At 36.8% G+C, this 21372-nt stretch overlaps 5 protein-coding genes across 5 annotated transcripts; 4 read left to right on the forward strand and 1 right to left on the reverse strand.

Annotated features, from left to right (window-relative positions):
- Positions 1-7054: 7054 nt before the first annotated feature.
- On the reverse strand, positions 7055-9394 carry INS49_014310 (uncharacterized protein; the record flags this gene model as incomplete). Its single annotated transcript, XM_043175001.1, has 2 exons — positions 7055-7058; positions 9216-9394. The coding sequence occupies 2 exons, from the start codon at positions 9392-9394 to the stop codon at positions 7055-7057; spliced, it is 183 nt and encodes a 60-aa protein (XP_043021946.1).
- Positions 9395-9677: 283 nt separating this feature from the next.
- Positions 9678-10220, forward strand: INS49_014311 (uncharacterized protein; the record flags this gene model as incomplete). Its single annotated transcript, XM_043175002.1, has 2 exons — positions 9678-9722; positions 9786-10220. The coding sequence occupies 2 exons, from the start codon at positions 9678-9680 to the stop codon at positions 10218-10220; spliced, it is 480 nt and encodes a 159-aa protein (XP_043021947.1).
- Positions 10221-10781: 561 nt separating this feature from the next.
- Positions 10782-11673, forward strand: INS49_014312 (uncharacterized protein; the record flags this gene model as incomplete). Its single annotated transcript, XM_043175003.1, has 3 exons — positions 10782-11107; positions 11248-11529; positions 11616-11673. 3 exons carry the CDS (start codon positions 10782-10784, stop codon positions 11671-11673), a joined length of 666 nt encoding a protein of 221 aa, XP_043021948.1.
- A 2122-nt stretch (positions 11674-13795) lies between these two features.
- On the forward strand, positions 13796-15310 carry INS49_014313 (uncharacterized protein; the record flags this gene model as incomplete). Its single annotated transcript, XM_043175004.1, has 1 exon — positions 13796-15310. One exon carries the CDS (start codon positions 13796-13798, stop codon positions 15308-15310), a length of 1515 nt encoding a protein of 504 aa, XP_043021949.1.
- A 589-nt stretch (positions 15311-15899) lies between these two features.
- On the forward strand, positions 15900-17790 carry INS49_014314 (uncharacterized protein; the record flags this gene model as incomplete). The annotated part of the gene is made up of 5 exons (XM_043175005.1): positions 15900-15951; positions 16006-16110; positions 16239-16785; positions 16861-16959; positions 17022-17790. 5 exons carry the CDS (start codon positions 15900-15902, stop codon positions 17788-17790), a joined length of 1572 nt encoding a protein of 523 aa, XP_043021950.1.
- Between the last annotated feature and the right edge of the window lie 3582 nt (positions 17791-21372).

A 21372-nucleotide genomic window follows, 5' to 3' on the forward strand; every position in this document is an offset into this window, starting at 1 on the left:
TAGCTATATAAAAAATATATAGTTAAATTACTCTTTTCTTTTATATTATATATATAATATTTATAAAATAGCTTATTTTTTTAGAAAAATAAATATTTTAAGATTTACTTTATATAAAGATATTAAATATATATTTATAAAATTATATAAGAATTTTAAAATGTATTCTAGTTATAATAATGTTATTTTTATATTTATATATAATTATTTAAAAATACTAAAAATACTTTTTTATTATATATATTAAAATTTATATATTTTTATAAATACTTTAATTTTAAAAGTAGCTATAGGGCTTATTTAAGCTTATTTGCCCCTGTAAATACTTTAACTTTAAAAGTAGTTATAGGACTTATTTAAGCCTATTTGCCCCTGTAAATACTTTAACTTTAAAAGCAGCCATAAGGCTTCTTTAGGCTTATTTGCTCCTATAAATACTTTAACTTTAAAAGCAGCTATAGGGCTTATTTAGGCTTATTTGCCCCTGTAAATACTTTAACTTTAAAAGTAGTTATAAGGCTTATTTAAGCTTATTTACCCCTATAAATACTTATTTATTATATAAATTTAAATATTATATATTTATATTAAACCTTTTTAAATTAATAAAATAAAAACAGCTTTTTAGCCTTCGGGGTAATTATTTATTTAAGTTAAATAGTTTTAAAAGCTAAGATTCCATTATAAGAAATATATATATTATTTAATTTAAAATTATATATATTTAAATAAATATATAATAAATATATAAGAATTATTCTTAAATTAAGTTATATTTATATATATATTAATATTATTTAAAAATAATTTAATTTATTTTTAAAAAATAATATTATATATTTTTTTAAATAAATATTTAGCCTATTTAAAGGAATAAATTAGCTAATTCGGGGGAATAAACTATTTATTTTTTTTTAATCTTTAATATATATAAATTTCTTTTTTTTCCTTCCTCTCTCTCTTTTCTTTTCCTTTATTATTATTTTATTACCATTAAGAAAATTATTTACATCTTAATATTTACGCCTTAATACTAAGAATTCTTTTATTTTTAAATATTTTAAATATTTAAAATGATTTTTTTCTCCTTATCTCTTAGAAATTCTTCTTTAATAGATTTATCTTTTATAAATAAATTTATAGTCTTTACTAAGAATAATATTTCTTTTTCTAAAGATACTTTATAAATATTTTAAAATAATAAATATAATTCTCTTAATTATTAATTACTCCCTTTTAAGGAAACGAGAATTTATATTTTTAAATATAAATTATTTACTTAAACCTTACTTTTTATTAAGGAAAATAGCCCTAAAAAATTATAATTAAGTATAATAAGTAAATTATGCATTTATCTTTTTAAAATATAATTTAATATAAGTAAAATATATTATTATATATTTTATTTATATTTAATTATATATTATATTAAACTATAATTAATTAGGTATAGCATATAGTTATATTTTAAATTAATATTAATAATAAAAATATATTTAATAATATTCTTTAAGAGCACCCTAATTATATAATTAATATATAATATATAATTTTAAAAAGATATTATATTTCTTTTAAGTATAATAATAACTTACTTAGTTTTTTAATTAATAAATTAATAATTGCTATTATTTATAATAAGATATTTTAATGGGATTTTAAGCCTTTAATTATTAACAGCATTATAAGCATAAATACTTAAATATTACTTATAATAAAATATTAAGGGTAAATAAAAATAAAAGTAAGTTTTTATTAAAAAATAATATTTTAAAAAATAAAATTTAATTAATTATTATAAGGCTTAATAATATAGCTTTTCCTTTAAATTTCTTTGCTCTTTTAAAAAAGAAAATTAAAATTAAATTTATAGAAAATAATACTTATAAAAAGATTTTAAACTTTATTGTTAAAAATAATTTAGCTTTTAATATTTTAAGTTTTAAATCTTTTTAAGATTTATTATTATATTTAAATCCATATATATTTCTTTTCTTTTAATAAAAAGAAATAACTTAACTTTATTTTAAGGATACTCCAAAGATAAATCGTTTTAAAATTAAAAGTATTTTAAATAATACTTTTAATTTTAATTTAATTTGTTTAAATTTAAATTTAGAAGAAAATATTATTTATTAGGAATGCCGCAGCAAAACGATTGCGCCAGCCTATCCAAACTAAACTATTAAGCAATTTAATCCCCATGGCTTCAAATAGGTTTAATAAATGCCACCAATAGATAAAGTAATTTACATCCACATAAGCTATAATAAGGCGTCCCAAGTACCGCTAATTTAGCGCCGCCGCGCCTTAAATACAGCCTATTATCTATATTTTCCCACTAGCAATGCTAAATAACTACTAAGCAGAAATTAAACCCTAATCTTCACGCTATAAACATAACATGCTTCCCATTACACTATCTTAGCAGCGCTTAAAACCCATGCATAGCGAGAATTAAACTTGCGATCTTAACATAAATAGCAATAAGCCAAGCTATTAGCTAAAACAATCATTATAGCTACCATTTATTAAGAATGCCGCTGCAAAATAATTACGCCAGCCTATCCAAACTAAACTATTAAGCAATTTAGTCCCTATGGCTTCAAGTGGGTCTAACATTATTAGTAATGGTAAATTTTCTTTTAATTTTAATATTTAAATTTCTAAATTTAATACGGCTTATATGGGTGTAATAGTTTCTTATATTAATTCTAAATTTCAATTAATTTATAAATTAATTGGATTTCAAGAATTAAAAAAGAAACATACTGGCTTAATTCTCTTTAAAAAGTTTTAAAAGATTATTAAATATTATTTAAATATAACATTTAATAGCATTTTTAAATATTTAATTCTTTTTATATTTTAAATATAAATAATTAACTTTTTATTATAGCTTTATAAAAGATAATGCATTAAATAATAATACATTTATAACGGCTTTTAAAAAAGAATTTAATTCTAAATTAAATAAGCAGTTTAAAAATAATATTTATTATATAACGCATATTATTAATTTAATAGCGCAAAATATTTTAAAAGAATTTACTTTAAATTCCCAAACTAAAAAATTTCTAAAAGAATATTTAAGGGATTTAAATATAGCTCTTTCTATAAATAATACTATTAAAAATAATAAGTAATTTTATATATTAAATATTATAATATATTTATATATATTAACTTTTATTAAATCTTATTATTTATATAAGATAAGTAATAATATTAACTTAATATAATATTAAGATTAATAGTTTATTATCTAAGGGTATTAAAAAAGCTATACAAGCATAAGCCTTGCCAAAAAGCTATAAAATTACTTATATTCCACTTAATATTTATTCCTTTTTTTTAAAACTATTTAATAAATATTTATTAATATTTCTTTAAATACTTTTATACGCTGAAATTCTATATATAATATATTAAAGGTTTTTTTAATATTAAAAAAACTTTTAAATTATATTAATAAAAATACTTTTAATAATAAATATAAAGAAATATTCTTTAATGTATTAAAATTATTTATTTTAACATAAATTACAAAGACTTTTAAAGTCTTTTCTAAGCCTTTTATTAAGTTATAAGGATAGTTATATATAATTATTATTAAGAGTTTATTATATATATATATTATATATAAAAACCTTAATAACTTAATAAAGAAGTATAAAAGAAAAAAGGGTAAAAAACCTTAAGTTTATAAGTTTTTAATTTTTTTATTTATTTATTAATTTTATAATTAATTATGTATATAAAAGAAATATTTATTTGATTTTATTAATGCTATTTATATTAATATTAAAAAATTAAAGAAATACTTTTTTTAAAAAATAATTAAAGAAAGAATAAAAAATTATAAACCTTTTATTCTTTCTTTAATTCTTAACTTTAGGATTAAAATAAGCCATTTTTAACTTAATGGTTTATTATGCTTTTATTTTAATATAAAAGTAAATGCAAAAGCTTTTTTAAAAGCTAAATATTTTAAGTAAGTTTTTTTTTAAAAAGTTTTTATATATATATAATTATATTAATAAATAATAGGCTTAAATAAAAGCTTTTTAGTTTATTAAAAGATAATATATATAATTCTTCTTTTAAAAATCCCTTTAAGAATATCTTTAATTTTAAAGATAAATTATTTATTAATTTATTAAAAAAAGAAGAAGAATATATACTTTATCTTTAAAAACCTTTCTTTAATTCCAAGGTAATTCTTCTTTATATATATAATATTAATTAAATTTACTAATTAATAATCTTTAGCTTAAACCACTAAATTATTAAAAAAATAATAAACTTTAATATTTAATAATAAGTTTATTAACTTAAAGATATCTTGCTATTTTAACTACTTTTGCTATAATAAAAAGAATACTTTTTATTATTAATAATATTATTATTAAATTAAGGGTTAATCTTAATTTAAATATAGTAAGGAAAATAATATTATTAAAAAATTAAAGATTTAATAATATTTAAAAGTTAAAGAATAAGTTACTAAATTTAAAAAAGGTAATAAAAAAATAATATTTATAATTTATTTTATAAGTAAAGTATAATTTATTTTATAATTTTAAATTATAATTTAATTTATTCTTTACTTATAATATTTTTTATAATATAATTTAATATTATTTAACTTTTAAATATATATAATATATTTTTAAATATTAAATAATAAAAAATAAAAAATATAAAATAATAAAATAAAAATATAATAAAGTATTAATAATTGCTTTAAAACTATATCATTATTTAAAGAATAAATAATTAATTTATAAGGAAATAAATTATTTATTTTAAAAATAATATATAATTAAAGCATTATACTAGTAAACTAATAGATAACCCTGCTCCTTAAAGTTTAATAATATAATAAAACCCAGATTATTAAGTCTTAAAATATCTCCTAAGGCCCTTAATAACTATAAAAATTCTATAGTATTAGCTATAGCTTTTAAAAGAAAACAAACTAATCTTTTTCCAATAATAACCTAGGTAATTATTATAATTACATGCTTTACCGCTAAACTATAGTAACTACCTACTTAAAAAAAAAAGATTATAAATTATATTTAATATTTTAAAAAATATAAAATATATTAAATATTATTAAAGATAATTTTATTTATTAAAAGTATTTTATATCTTAATAATCTTTAAATTTTATTAAATTTAATGAAACTTTAAATAATTATTATATATTATTATATATAAGAATGCAAGGTTATAAAGTTTTATTATTATTAGTAATATACGAGTTATATAAGCTTATTAATTAAATTTACTTATTTTAAACCTTATAAGTTTAATTTCAGGGATATTTATTATATTTAAGCTTTAAAAAGAATTTTAAAATAAAGTATATATAAGGGTAAATAAGTTTAAAACAGCTTTATAATTAGTTTTTAAATTAGAGTATTTATAAGGGTAAATAAGCTTAATTAAGCCTTATAGCTAGTTTTTAAATTAAAGTATTTATAAGAGCAAATAGGCTTAATTAAGCCCTATAGCTGCTTTTAAATTAGAGTATTTATAAGGGTAAATAGGCTTAATTAAGCCCTATAGCTAATTTTTAAATTAAAGTATTTATAAGGGCAAATAGGCCTAAATAAACCCTATAATTGCTTTTAAATTAAAGTATTTATAAGGGTAAATAGGCCTAATTAAGCCTTATAACTAGTTTTTAAATTAGAGTATTTATAAGGATAAATAGGCCTAAATAAGCCCTATAACTGCTTTTAAATTAAAGTATTTATAAGGGTAAATATATTTTAATAAATAAAAATAATAAAATTATATATAATAATTTTAAAGATTTTTTATAATATATAAAAGTAATATTATTATATTAAGAAAAAATCTATTATTATTATATAAATATATAAAGCATTATTTAATTTTTATATATAATGTAAAACTAAGATATCTTTTTATATTTATTTTTTTAAAAAGTAAATAATTTTTAATAATATTATATTCTTTAACTTAGAAATAAAGGCTATTTAAAAGTATTTTTATTATAATTTTAACCTTATTATATGAAAAAATATTAAAGGTTATATATAGGTGGTAATGCTAAGGGTAGGGGGGCATGGGGGGGGGGGTAGTTATGTTTTAAATAAGTAATTACCATTTAACAGATTTAATATAAATAAATTAAAATCTTTCTTTTTAAAATGCTATAAGTATTTTAAAGAATTAATTATATAAATAAAAATTATATTATAAGAAAAGTAAAATTTAATATAATTTAAAATAAATATTATATACTTTAAAAGTAAAAGAATATATAAAAAATAATTTAAAAACTTTAAAAAAAGAAGTTTATTTCATTATTATATAAAACATAATAAGCTAGTAATAAATATTATACCCTTTAATAATAATTTATTTTAAATATATTACATTTTATTTTTTAGAAATAAATTAATGCTATATATCATTAAGCTATAATAAGGATTTAGGTTATTAGTTTTCTTTTTTTAAATAAAATATATATATTTAAAACTTATTATTTAAATTAACTAAATATCTGTTTTTAAGCTATTCTTTAATTAATTTAATTTAATTAAAATTAAGTTTCTATTTTTTATTTTTTAAATTATTTTTTTAGTTAATTTAATTAAATTAAAATTAGTTTTAGTTTTTTAGTTTTAGTTAATTTTAAAAACTAAAACTAATTTTAGTTTTTAGTTAATCTTATTAACTAAGACTAAATTAACTAACTAAGAAAACTAACTAAATTAACTAAAACTAAGAAACTAATTTACAACCCTGGTTGAGAGTAGTAGAGTCAGTGGTATGATTGTGATGGAGTTCCAGGAAACAAAGCTTGGGTCTTTTTGAGAAGACAATTTAGCTTGGTCGAAATCACTTGGTTCGACTTTCAAGTCCGTTTCATCTTGCGCTCGTTTGCCCCGACGCTGAAATTCGGGGCGTATAGATTCGCCCTGGAGTGTCTGATATAAATACATGATTAGCGAGAGGATGTGATTAATTGCCGCAAACAAACAGTCCTGGAAGTCCGGTACTACAAGTTCACTTACCTATCTATTGAGCACGGAATTAGCTGTTTATACAGGCACCACCTGTGGCCGAGCCAATGCAACTTTTTTTCACATAGTTTCTTCAGGTTGAAAAGGAGCGTTGAAGTAATATCCACCTGAGCATGCCCAAATTGAACTGACAAATCAAGTAGAATTGTTCGGTGCATGCACTGGATTGAGAGTTTCAGTGCTCAATTTGCGCGGAGTCACAGTTGTAACCTAAGTCATCAAACGACATGTGACAATTGATCAATTCCTTTTTTGATGCCAGCGTTTGCGAATAACCAACTCTCTTCCTGCACTGGATGTACCAATAGAACTAGGCTATTGAAAGATCCTTTTTCGGTAGAGCTCTTGCAGTCTAAGGCGTCGATTTGCTTACTCCTTAGTGCTCGATATTCAAGCCCTGGCAGATATCAGAAAGATTGCTGTGGGTTTGCATGAATGATTTTCTGATCTGCTTCGACAGTAGGTCTGGAACTCTTTTGATTCTTGTAATCCGATGTCGTGTGCGACGATACTAATTCTTCAACTCGCACCCTAGCGTTGTCGGGTGTGTGACAATAACTAGGCACACCTAGGATGCTGCAGCTAAGCTAGAAATTCAAATCAAGGCGTAATGAAACCAAGGGCCAACCGGACTTGTGATTTTTAGGTCTGTTCCACGACCTCTTTGAAAACGCCTAAAGCCGTATTCGTCTGCACTGCATTAGGCGTTGGCGTCGTGCGCTGTGAGTGGCCAGGCTGTGATGCCGGCAGACACTCTAGACGGCGGGTTGACGCCCACCCACAGGTCTCGCCATACGTATTCGGGTAATAAGTGTAGAGAGAGGGTTGCAGCCAACGTCTTCCCTAAGATCCCTGCAGCGATCGATGCAGAACGTGCCGAGCCTTCGTCAGGGGGGCGTTTGGGCGGGACCTCCGGATGTGATGGTGGGCCCCGGTCGACATCACACACTATGTTACGGTTGTGAGCACGGCACACGCAGCAGCAGAGCAGCGGCGCGGACGAGTGCAATTTCGGCCCTGGGGTTATTGCCTGAATTTTTCCCCGACGGCAAAGGGGAACTCCCAAGCTGTCACACGAAGTCAAAGGGGAAATCCATGCATGACATCTCGATTTGTCGACAAAGGAATAGCAGAGGATCGACGAATGACGTCGTCCGACGTAATTGGGGCCCGGGACGAAGTGTTGGCGCGCCCAGGCGTCGCAAAGTGGCAATATCAGCGCTAGCACGGGGGCTCGTGCAGTCAGCAGCATCTGGAAATATGACAGTCATGAAAGAAGCAGTGCAGTGCGGAAACGAGGTTTCAATGCTTTGCTTCCGGATTCGGTGGCGGCGCCTTGATCAGGGAGCCGGGCTTCTCATCGTGTCGGTGCCTGTGCATCCACCATCCCCGAGATCCACATAATGCGGCTATACAGCCAACTCCAGTACTCCAAGTTTAGAACTAGAGCCTGGACCTAAGGCACCGCCACCAACAATTCAGGTAAACCGCCACTGCACTTGAGGTAACCCGCAACCCACCAGCATGTTCGTTGCTGCTGGAGAGCACCGGAAGAGACTGAATTCGGGGGGGGGGGGGACGAGAGGGCGAGAACATGAGCATAGCACCACTCAACCAACAACATGACGGCATCCGTCGCACGACCGGTCGGATTCTCCATGTGACCTATGCCCTGTCTGGGAACGCGGTAACCCGCATAGCACCCCAGCTCGGGCAATGGCGGACGTGCTCGGCAGCCCCATATTTGACAGCTCAAACCGAGGCTTGTCTTGGCACCTCCGCAGCTTGGAGCTGAGGGCAGCTGCAGCCTGTGGGTTGCAGGCTGGTTGCCAGGTTGCCTGGCACCTGGGTCTGATCCTGAACCACGGACGGCTCGGAAGAATACATACAGTACTGCAGTACAGTAGAGCCAATGTCAGGGATTCCCACGGCTGACGATGACTAAAAAGGAGCTGCCGGCTGGTCGGGCCAGCCCAAGGCCAGCCAGTGAGCGTCGTGTGCTGGGCCGGATCGACATGGGCAGTGCCCCTTGCCCCGGACTTGCTGGAGTGGATGACCCAGGCGAGCTCGTCTCTTCTTGTCCCGGCTCAGCTTGTGGAAACCAGGAATCCTGCGTTGCGCCTCTTGCATCCTTGTCCCGCACGGCACTTGGCAGTAGGCTCGCCTGATGCCCCAGCAGCCCATGCTTGCACAGCTGGGCGAGCTTCGTCACCGCGGCCCGTGGTCCATGGTGTTGTTTGGTGGGAGCCGCTCATCCGATATCCCAGTGCCACCCAGCTCTCTCGCCATTGGAGCTTCATCTCCATTAGGCGGATTTGGTCGACCATGGTGAGACCGCTCCCCGGCTTGGTCCCGCAGCCCATGTGCGGCAGTGTCCAAGCTCCCTCCCACCCCGAGCGAGCTCGCCCACCTGGGCATGGCCAGCCCACGGTGATGGGCATAAAAGGACGGCATCTCCCTCGTCCTTTCAGTCCTGGAGGCGATTAGATTTAGAGTTTATTTCACACCCGAGAACGCTTAACTGTCTATCCCGTTTCCAAGCTCCACTGCCAAACCCACCAAAGCAAATCCGTTTCATCCACACCAAACAAACCCAACCCAACCGCCAATATGCGTTTCTCAACTCTCATCGTCGCTGTCGTCCCCATGGTGCTGGTACGTCGTCCTCCCGTCTCACACACCACTCCTACAGGCTAGGGCTAACCTATTTACCATTAGGCCCAAGAGACCACCACCACCGAGCCCAGCATGAGCATGCCCACGGGCTCTGCCATGTCTTCCATGTCTTCTGACATGAGCTCAGCCGCCAGCGTCACCTCCTCCATCGGCTCCGAGATCTCGTCCGCCCTGTCCTCCGCCTCGGGCCGCGTCTCGTCCGCCCTGTCGTCCATCACCTCCGAGGGCAACAGCCGCGCCTCGTCCATCCAGTCCGAGCTGTCCACCGCCACCGGCTCCGCCGCCAGCTCCCTTTCCTCGGAGCTCGCCAGCCTGAGCAGCTCCGCCAAGTCCGCGGCCTCCACCGCCTCCGAGTCCGCCAGCAGTGCCGCCTCGAGCGCCAGCGCTTCTGCCTCTGGCAACTACGGCCCCGTGCAGACCGCTGCCATTGGCATGGGTGCCCTGTTCGGTGGTGCTGCTGTCCTTGCCAACCTCTAGAAGGGGCACGCTCACTTCGAATTGCTGGGTCGGGAGTTTACTTTAGTCTAATGGAGAAACGGAGAGCACTTTATTGTATTTAATCACTTGATACACCAACACACGGGGTTATAATAAAAGTCAAGCAAATAAACCTGACTATCTCATGCTCATTTGCCTACAACCCGTCTTTGCACCAAGTGCTTACACAGGGTGCCATGTGCCAATACGTGATTCGCCCACGATTTGATTAGGATTCTTCGCACTCCCAATTTGAGGCGAAAGGAACACTCAAAAGGCAATGGTCACAGCCGGAAAGGCAACTACGGAAAGTCTGATTGGAGAATCCACCAAGCCACATGTCAGCAACTCCAACAGCTTCAATGAACCAGTGGGAAGGTCCTAGCGCTGACCGGGCACGAGATGCTGGGCACCCACCAGCCGGTGCGCCCTCAAAAGCCCACTGTCTCAGCTCCCATCAACCACCGACACTCCCGACGTCCCACACGAACAACGCCCTGCCACCATACACCCTTTTGTCCGCACCAGCCAGACTCGGCAGAGATCAGCAAGCAGGCAGAGATGCCACCGGGCCGGCTGCAGCAGTGGCTGTCGCCCCGCCCGGCGCAGCGCACGACCACGGCCCACGACGCCTCCGTCGCCGCGCCCGAGGACGCGATCCTGTATGACTTCGTCAAGAACCGCGCCGGCCTCAGTGCCGTGCGCGAGACGCATTATCTGAGCAACAAGGGCGTCCGCGAGGGCAAGTCCGGCCCGCCGCTGCACATTCATTTGCGGCAGGACGAGCACTTTGAGGTGCGGCAGGGTGTCCTAGGAGTTGTGGTGGATGGGAAGAAACACGTTGTTTCAAAGGACGACGGGCGCATCTCTGTACCCTCTGGAGCGAGGTAAGTGGGTCATGTCCGATCATCAACGTTTTGTGGGTCTTAACCGACGGGGCGTTTGTTCCTCTGTACCTAATTGAAACACATGCAAAAATCCGAGCCACATAAGCTGACACAGTCCCCCTTCCTTCACTGATCTGCAGACACACGTTCTGGGCACACGCATCCTCAACCGAGGACCTCGTCTTCACCGTCTGGGTGGAGCCGCAGGGGCTCGACCACGGCTTCGACGAGTCGTTCATGCGCAACTTCACGGGATACCTGAGGGACTGCGAGAGGCAGAAAGTCGCGCCGTCGATCTTCCAGATCCTGCTGTTCCTGTACCACAGCGACATCGTGCTGACGCCCCCATTCTGGTTGCCGGTCTGGTTTTTGGTTCTGCTGCATCACTTCTTCGCTTGTTGGGTGGGGGCGGGACTTCTTGGGTTAGTATGGTCTTGCTGCTGAGCTCTGACCTTGGCTTTATTAGGTCTTTGTGAGAGTGTGTGGGCTGATTTATTGTGATCTGCAGATACCAGGCGAGTTACCCCGAATATAGCCTGCTCAACGAGGGTAAAAAGTCGACATGAGTAGGATTGTGACTGGCTTGGATTCTGGAGTCGGAGAATATGACGGCAGGCTTGGTGTATTGCGGCTGGGAGTGGATCATTTGGTCAGGGTGCCAGCAATTTAATGAAGTGGCTTTGTAATTTCTGAATCCACATGACATATCTGTTCATTTCAAGCGCAGTACTCTTTCCTGAGCTAATATCGTCATCAGATCGGGTCATACATTGTGATTGGAGTTTCGAAGCTTCCCGTTGATGTAAAGCCGGAACGCTGGTAGCTATGGTGTGATGCATGACAGTTTTGTCTCAAGTTCAATTTGCCAAAGCTTGGCCGAACGGGCTGTCAAGACGGCATACTTAGACGAGCTGAAGAAAGGGTCGTGACTGTCAATGAAAGCGGGCATTGATACTCCAAGCCAGTCATGACGGTACCAATGGACAGATCCTTTAAGGTTGATCATTTCCAGCTCATGAGATACCCAGCCCCCATAAAGGCCACCGTTGAGGGAGAAGCAAATACAGAAAAGTAATGAAACTTAGCCTCATGAATCAGCAAGACAATCACGGTGATCGACGTGGTCTGAAGATAGCCTTGCCAACCGTCTGACTCACAAGTCCTAAGCATGGGAGCGGACCCGGACGGGCACTCATGGGCCTGGATTTCTGTTGGCCTGCCTATACTGTCATATTAGCAATCTAGCATATAGAATATCCTCGATCTAACAGCTTATTAGACATTGTGAGGGCGAAAGGAGCAGCCTTGAGGTCTATTCAGATTAAAAACCATTACCGCGAACCTGAAAGAGATATGTAGGCGCCCCACTGGTGCTGCATTTCCCATTTGTCTTTCCGATGCGGGATTATGTTCATGCCTGAGTTTGGTGACTCCAGTCTCGGCCATTATTCGTTATGAGATTTTAGAACAAGCTCGCGATTCAGGCATTGCTCCTCCGTGCAAGCTGCTGCCGAGGGACAGGAATGCGATTCGAATTGCCTACAACGCGTACACACAAGGGGGAAAAAGGCTCCTTTAATGATCAACTCGAAATATGCACGTTTTCTCACAAGTACTGGGGTCTGATTAGTTTTGAGCCGTTTCCTGCAACCATGCACTGGTCTGCTGTGTAACTAGTCTAACCTGACACTGTTGTTGCGGTGCAGCATTGAAGCCGTGGTAATAACTTGTTGTTACGCGAAGAAAGGAAAACTAGAAGTCTACAAGCCGCAGGCGAAGCTGCGGTGTTTATAAGGCGGGGCCACTGTAGTGGGTACCGTGACAACTGTCAGGTCCAGACCTGTCCAGGCAGTGGCCATGGCATGTAAATTAGAGTCAAGTGAAGCAAAACGTAGAATTTTCATTCATGGAACTGGTTCGTTTCGTCAATCATTTGCCAAGGGAATGCAAAGAGGGATGTTTGGATTTATCTTGCTCAACCTGTGAGCGTATCGGTTATGAGAGGTTGAAATTTCATGTCTGGGCCTCACACGAGCATATTTAGGGTTTCAGTATACCGAGGCACAGTATTGAGGTAGTCATCTAGATACAGAATGCGTTCTGCCATTTCCGTACTGCACAATCTTGGGAAATGTCCATAGTCCTGGTTCTCGACGTGCTGATGCACTCCTGACAAGTGCGCTGTCCGTCGGCAGAAAATCCACCAATTACTCACGTTAATAAGAAAGTGACTGGGCCTGCTGTATGACTTATTTGAGAGACTTGAGAAGATTGAAAATTGTAGATGAATGGTGGATTGTCACGGGCGGGAGTTCGGATGACTGAAGGCGTGATGTTTGCGCCAGCTGGTAAAAGCCGACGGTCACAGCTGGCGCGCAGCTGGCGGCTGTCATTAAAGTTTCTGACGGGCCTTTTCGGCTACGTGACCTCTTCAATCGGATTCCTCAATCTCACCCTCGTCGTCAACGACATTTCGACCTCCCGTTCGTTTGGCTTTCCTCTTCGCGTCACTCATTCTACTTCGAGATGTAGCTTTAATGTGTTTTGTCTTGCCCAATTAATCCCCTTTTGCCGAGTATAGGTACTTTGCAGCGGACGCCCTCGCGCGCGGCGCTTGTCGTTCATGCGACCCCTTTTCTCGGTTCCGCCTTTTTTCTTTGGGCCGATTGAGCCCCGAAAGCCGAGCCCATGGCCCAGCCGTTCCACGCCGGAGGGGCCGTCCCGGCTTTCAGACTTGCTGAGCCGTCCATGCAGGGCCTGCTGAGCGCCGTCACTGCGTACTGGCCGTCGCTCTCTCACCTGGATATCACTCGCCTTGGATCACTCATTGCCATCGCCGGCGTCATCCCTGCAGCATGGCGGCTGCTTCACGGCGCCTGGCGCGAGACATACAGCTGGATCAAACAATTCTTTGTTGCCACTGTTAATATTCCTGGCCGAGACCCGTTGAACAAGAATGTTGTCAGTTGGGTGTTGGCTCATGTCATTCAGCCCCGGAATAATACGCGCTTCTTCACCGCCCGGACCGAAGTCAGGGACCGGCTGGGCCGCGGAGATACGCCGGACTCCGCGTCGCTCAAGAAAACACAGAGACAGGTCCAGTACCTGCCGCACTTCGAGACACTATGGTTCTGCCACGATAAGCGGGTATTCATCATCCACCGCTCCCTCGAGAGTTTCAACGCCTCCATGTGCGACCCGGGGTACGACGGGATCGGGGGTGAGGACCTCACCATCAGCTGCCTCGGCCGCTCGGCTGAACCCATCCGCTCTCTGGTCCAGACGTGCCGCGACTTCGCCGACCAACAGACGCAGTACTATGTGATGATCTACTCACGGGACCGCTACGGCATCTCGTGGCAGCCCATGTCAAGAAAGCCCATCCGACTGCTAGAGACGGTCCACTTCGACGAGGACGCCAAGAAGAGCCTGCTCTCCGACATTCGGAAGTACCTCAACCCGGAGACACAGAGGCGCTACCAGAGCAGGAGCATGCCCTACCGGAGAGGCTACCTATTCTACGGCCCTCCAGGGACGGGCAAGTCGTCGCTGTCCACCGCGCTGGCGGGCGAGTTCGGCCTCGACCTCTACGAGGTCAAGATCCCCAGCGTCGGCTCGGACGCGGACCTGGAGCAGATGTTCCAGGAGATCCCGCCGCAGTGCATCGTGCTGCTCGAGGACATCGACGCGGTGTGGGCCGGCGACCGCGACCTGCCTGATCGGGAAGACCGCACGATCGGGTCGAGCGGCAGCCACAGCCCCAGGTCGAACTGCACGCTCTCCGGGCTGCTGAATGTCCTGGACGGGGTCGGGTCGCAGGAGGGGCGGATCGTCATCATGACCACCAACAAGCCGGAGCTTCTTGACCCGGCTTTGGTGCGGCCGGGGAGGGTCGACCTGAAGGTTCATTTGGGGAACATCAGTCGCAAGTCGGCCGGGGAGATGTTCATGCGGATGTTTGCTTCTGACGCAAATGCTTCATCCTCCGATGTGGATGTGGAAGCCCTCCGGCAGTTGGCGGCCGAGTTCTCGAAGCATATCCCCGAAGGCGCCTTCACGCCGTCTCAGCTCCAAGGATTCTTCCAGATCCACCTGGATAACGCGATTGAGGCCGTCTCCAGTGTGTCAACATGGGCGGCCAAGGAGCTATCGAAGACTGCGATAGACGACGACATTGAGATTGTCGCAGAAGGGAAGGCCTGAGAGTTGAGATCTAGGATAGAGCATTCAGTGCTTTCCCGTTTGATTTGTATGATATTGTAAGATATGTCGCATCAGATACAATGGCGTTACTGGGGTCTGCATATCATGGGATTGGGAAGAGTGGTGAGCTTTTAATACAATTCGTTTTCGGGAGTAGACGGACATCGTTTCTGTGCATGACTATGTTGACCCTCTTGTGGGACTGAAATCAAAGGCCTTGCTCATCATCTCTCGCTAGATATTTAGGTAATGTTGGACATGAGTAGTTGATAAGCAGCTTGCCTTTCTCAGGGAGGGTCGGTTGGTGCCGGCTGTGGTAGCGAGTCCTGTACAAACCCATTTGCCAACGGATCTGTTCACACTGTCCTGTGTTACCCAATGAGGTGCACTGCTGGGTGACTGTTGGTGGCTCGCTGGTACCAATTCGCTTGCTGCTCCCAAGCCGCTTGTCCCCTGTGCCCGACACTCGATTGACGTCGGCGAATCTCTCCTTAGGTATGGCCGGCCTGACTTCCCCCAAACGCAAACGCGCGCTATCACGACCTCTTTGACTTATCCTACTCGCACGCGCATGCGGCACGCCGTCAGTATGCCACCCGCGGAGGATGCAGCCAGCTTCGACGTCATCGTTGTAGGCGCAGGTTTGTCCCCCGTGGTGATCTGTGTGATAGACGGATATTGACAAATCTCTCCAGGCCTTACCGGTATCATTGCAGCGCAGCGCCTGCTCGAAGCGCATCCACAGACACGACTGGCCATCCTGGAGGGTGACTACTGCGTCGGAGGAGTATGGAACAAGCGTACGATATTCGAGACCCGATGTGTGCTGTTTTCTGATATTCTGCATGGCGAATCTACCCTAGCTTTTCGTCACAATGGACACATGGCATTGCGGAGTTCTCCGATATGCTCATGGAAAAGCCACCAGCCGAGGACTGCATGCATGACTTTTTCCGCGCAAAGTATACGACAAAGTATCTCGAGCATTACGTCGATAGGATGAGCCACGCCGGCAAGACGTTACGGGATAGAATACAGTTCGACACCCACGTTGAGTCCATCAAGAAGGTCGATGGTCAGTGGCGATTCATGTGCGTCGACACGATCACCAAGTCCGAGCGAGAAATGTTCTCCTCGAGGGTCATGATGGCAAACGGCCAGTCTTCGGTCCCCAACATACCCAACTTTCCTGGTCAGGAGCACTTCCATGGGAAGATCATCCACTCAATCGATTTCGGCCAATCTGACATCGTCCAAAACAAATCCATCCAACACGTTTCCGTCATTGGCGCAGGAAAGTCCGCTGCCGACATGGTATATCAGGCAGTGAAGGCGGGCAAGACTGTGTCATGGATCGTTGGCAAAACCGGAAACGGATCGCTTGGGCCTGCAGCCCTCGCACCTATCAACCTTCCCACGCCGTATAAAAGCGGAGTTGAGGCGTCGCAGGCGAGGATTATGGCATCCCTGCAGCCGTGCTATCTTATCCCCTATTGATCATGGTGGACGTGGTTCCTCCATATCACCACACTGGGCGCGAAGCTCGTGAGCAAAATATTCTCAGCGCTGGATAAAACAGTCCGCAAGTACGCTGGCTATCGAGAGAGGAAGATTGGCAAAGGCTTTGAAAAGCTGGAATACGACAACGAGTGAGTTTGTACCGTGGCTGTTGCTGCATACTCCATACTATAGCGGACATTGACAGTTCAAGGATCATCTGGCAGAACGGGACCGCTGGAGGCTGCCATTTTGACGACTTCTGGCCCCTCGTCGCGGAGAAAGTCTACGTCTATCGTGGCGAGGTCAAGCTTCTGAGCGGCAACGAACTATACCTCAATGACGAGGACGTCACGCATTTCCCGTGCGACGCCGTCTTGTGTGGAACTGGCTGGAGACACGGGCTTGACATGTTCGACCACGGCACGCTCATGGCGCTAGGCCTGCCATTCCACAAGGATATCGAGCCACAGGAGGAGACAGCCAAGTGGCAGAAGCTCGTCGGCGAAGCGGACGAACAGGTCCTCCGGCGGTTCGTCATGCTCAGGAACCCGCCAGAGCACTACCACAAGTACGAAGCACGAACGCCCTATAGGCTCTATCAGACGATGGCGCCTGTAAACGACGATTCTATCCTCTTCATGAACCACGTCGTTGCAGGGGAGAAATTGTTCGCGGCCGAGGCGCAAGCCATCTGGGCGGTGGCATACTGGGACCAGGCGTTCAAGCTACCCTCCGTTGCGGAGAGGGAAAAGGACATCGCGCACATGATTGCCTGGAACAAGCGGCGATATCTGTCGAACGGCGAGCTTGGGAATTTCGCTGCCTTTGACAGTGTTCCGTACGCGGACAGGCTATTTGACGAGATCGGCCTCACGGCGCATCGGAACAAGGGCTGGTTGGGGAACATGTTCTCGCCTATCATGCCTGCTGATCTGGGCAAGGTGTGGCAGGAGTATCTCGCGAAGCGAAGCGAACAGTAGGCTCCAATCTGTTGGGACTGGAATTACACGTATCTTCTATCCCTAACAAGAGGGCTGCTCGTGGTGATTACCATGCCAGAATGGCGACTACTATATTTATACAGTAAGGTCATCCCTCCTCGCCTAGCACGTCCTAGTCTCAAACTTCGGAGTCACCGCTGGGTGTTGGTTACACGGCAGCTCGTATCTGCCGATCAATACTGTTGGTGCCGTTGTTGGTTGGGGGTCGAGAAGGGCTGAATAGAACTACAAGGTGCTATAGCTGACTGCGCGTAGTTCATTGCCGGTTCTGGGGCCACATCACAGCTTGTGAGCTGCGTAGTGAGGTGAGAGAACGTCGGCGCAAATTCGCGCATGCGCATCCCCTGAAAAGGGCTCCATGGACTAACGCGGAAACCCACACGTTCTGCATGTCAAATAATAGCGTTGGATGCTTAGTCTATTAGGCTAGCTAACGTTTATTCAACGGGAGGGAAGGCCCCTATTTATAGTTATTATCCTTCATATAGTGGCAAACGTATGGGGAAAAGGATATTCCGTATTAATAATAGCCTAGATATTTAGAATATTTCAATAGCCCCCCTTAAACTAATTCCCTTTTATTTATTTATTTATTATATATAAGGGATTTAATTTATAAAAGAGGAATATTTAGTTATATAGTGAGAAAACCTTATATAAAAAAGGGAAAAACTTACTTATTAAGTGTTTATATATTTAGGGAAAAAACTTAAAAATTTGCTGTTATTTAAACTTAAACTTGTAGCTAGTAGGGTATTATATATTAAATTATGGTTTTATATGGGATTCACTAGTTATTTTATAATGGCTATAATATATTACGGCATTTTTATATATTAAAGTTATATATTATTTTATTTATACTATATATATTATGGAAATATGTTTTCTATATAGAATTAAACGTATATAAATGCAGTATAGGTATATTGTGATTGTGTGTATATATGGTATATATGGGCTGTGTAAGTGATGCTTATTTTTTAGGAAAAACCTTTATTATTTTTAGTTATTTCTTTTAGGGGAAAACCTTTAGTATTTAGGGTAATATTATATGTATATATAATTGAGTTTGCTTTATTTATTTATATATTTTATAAGTGGAGGAAAAAATCTTAACCCTAGTTATTAAAGAGTAAATACCTTAATTTATTTTGCGTGCATTATAATATAGGTGGAAAATCTCTTTATTCTTTGGTTTAATATTTTTATATTATTTTTTTATTAAATTATACTTTTCTTTAGACTTTTTATAGTATAGTTTATTTATTGGTTTTATAAGCTAGTTTGCTAGATTTTGCTTAAAATCTATATGTTTTAATATTACTTTATTATTTTTTATTGCTTTTCTTATATAATGATATGCAATATTTATATGTTTAGTTTTTTTATGGAATAAAGTATTTTTGGTTAATTTCTTAGCCTTATTATTATTTATATATATAGTAAGGGGCTTGAGATTAAAGCTAATATTTAAATTATTATTAAAATATTTAAGTAAATTATATAAATATTTAGCTTCTTTTATAGCTTTTCTTAAAGCCATATATTTTGCTTTTATAGAGGAAAGTGTTGGTGTTTTTTATAGCTGAGAATTTCAGCTTATAGGATTTATTTTATTATTATTATTATTATTAATATTATATAGGCTAAATATATAATTAAAGGTGCTCTTTTTAGTAAATATATTATTACTTTAGTTTGAATTTATATAGCTTATTAATTATAAATTATTTCTAAAGTAATTATATACTTTAAATATATATGGGAATTTATATATATATCCTTATATTTTATTTAATTCTTTTATATGCTTTGGTTCTGGGTTTGCTATATATTTAGCTAACTTGTTTATAAAATAAGTTAAATCTAGCCTTGTTTTTAAGCTAGCATATAATATAGACTTTATTTGTTGCTGATATAATTCTATAGTATTTTTATTAATTTGGTTAGTGTATTTTTTTAATTTTTTATTGGGTATATATAGTGTAAGTTAAGGGATTATTTCCTTTTTCTTAACCTTTTCTTTTATATTAAATCTTTTTAATATTTTATTTATATATTTATTTTAGTTTATAGTTATTTGTTTATATTCTCTATTTATATATATATTGCTTCCAAGGAAATTTATTAAATCTCCTTAAAAATCTAGTTTTATATTCTTATATAATTTATTAATTATTAAATTTATATTATTATTATTAAGTCTTATAACGATAATATTGTCTATATAATATATAAATATAATTTATTTATTAGGGTATATAAATACCCCTTTATTATATGGGCAAATAATAAATTCTAGCTTGGTTAATATATTTTTTAAATATTTATATTAAAGCATAAGTGATTATTTTAGCTTATATAAAGCTTTATTTAGTTTTGCAACTTTATTTTTATATTTTGGTTTATTATATATATATATAGGTAATTTTATATATATTTTAAAATTAATATTAAAATGTAGAAATGCGTTTTTAATGTTGTAATTATATATATAATATTCTTTATTTATTGCTATTATTAATAGCATAGTATAGGTTTTAAGGTAGTAGATTATAGAAAAAGTCTTTAAATAATTTATGCTTAATTTTTGGTTATATCCTTAAATAACCTATTTAAATTTAAATTTAATATTATTTTCGTTATTTATTATTTAATTAAGCTTTATAATAGCTAGGTTATTTATAAATTTCTTTTTATATATCCATTTCCCCCTTAAAGCCGTATGGCTGGGTAGTAAATTCATTATTATATAAGTATTTTGTTTTTATAAATTATGTATTTTATTTAGCATAGATTTAACCTATAGGGGTTTTTTTAAGTTATTTAATACCTCTTTTAAAGAAAAAGGTTTATTAATATTAGCTGTAGTTAAGCAGTATTTTAATATATTTTCTTAAGTATTTAATATAAATATTTAGTTATTTAATAGTGTATCTTATATAGTATATATATAGTTTTTTGGATTTCTTTAAATTATTATTTTATTTAAAATAGGAGGGGAATTTTCTTCTCTTTATAATTCTAGGAATATATATATATTATTGTTATTATTATTATTGTTATTATTAATATTAATATTGTTATTATTTATATATTGCCCTTTTAATATCTAGATATCCTAAATTAATATAGGCTTTTTATTATTTATATCCTATACTTAATATATATTTAATTCTAGGATTATATTTAATAATATGCTCTTTTTATTTCTGGGTTTTAATTTAGTTTTATAATTATTATTCTGAAAATATATAATAAATCCCTATATTTTTAAGTTATTTATATAGGGCTTTTTTTTATTTATTACCTTATAAGGGCATTTATACCCTAGGTTTTTATAAGGTATAATATTATATAAATATATAGCATATTTTATTGCGTTTTCCTATAAGTGTATAAGTAAATTTACCGTATATAAAAGGCTTTTTATTTTATTTATTATAATTAAATTTAGTTATTTTATTAAGCTATTTAATTCTTTTATATATAAGGGCATTATATAGTAATTTATGGAGTATTTATTTAATAAGATTTTAAATCTTTTATTTATATATT

Source organism: Diaporthe citri (genome assembly GCF_014595645.1).
Source record: "Diaporthe citri strain NFHF-8-4 chromosome Unknown scaffold_7, whole genome shotgun sequence".
Taxonomy (NCBI): domain Eukaryota; kingdom Fungi; phylum Ascomycota; class Sordariomycetes; order Diaporthales; family Diaporthaceae; genus Diaporthe; species Diaporthe citri.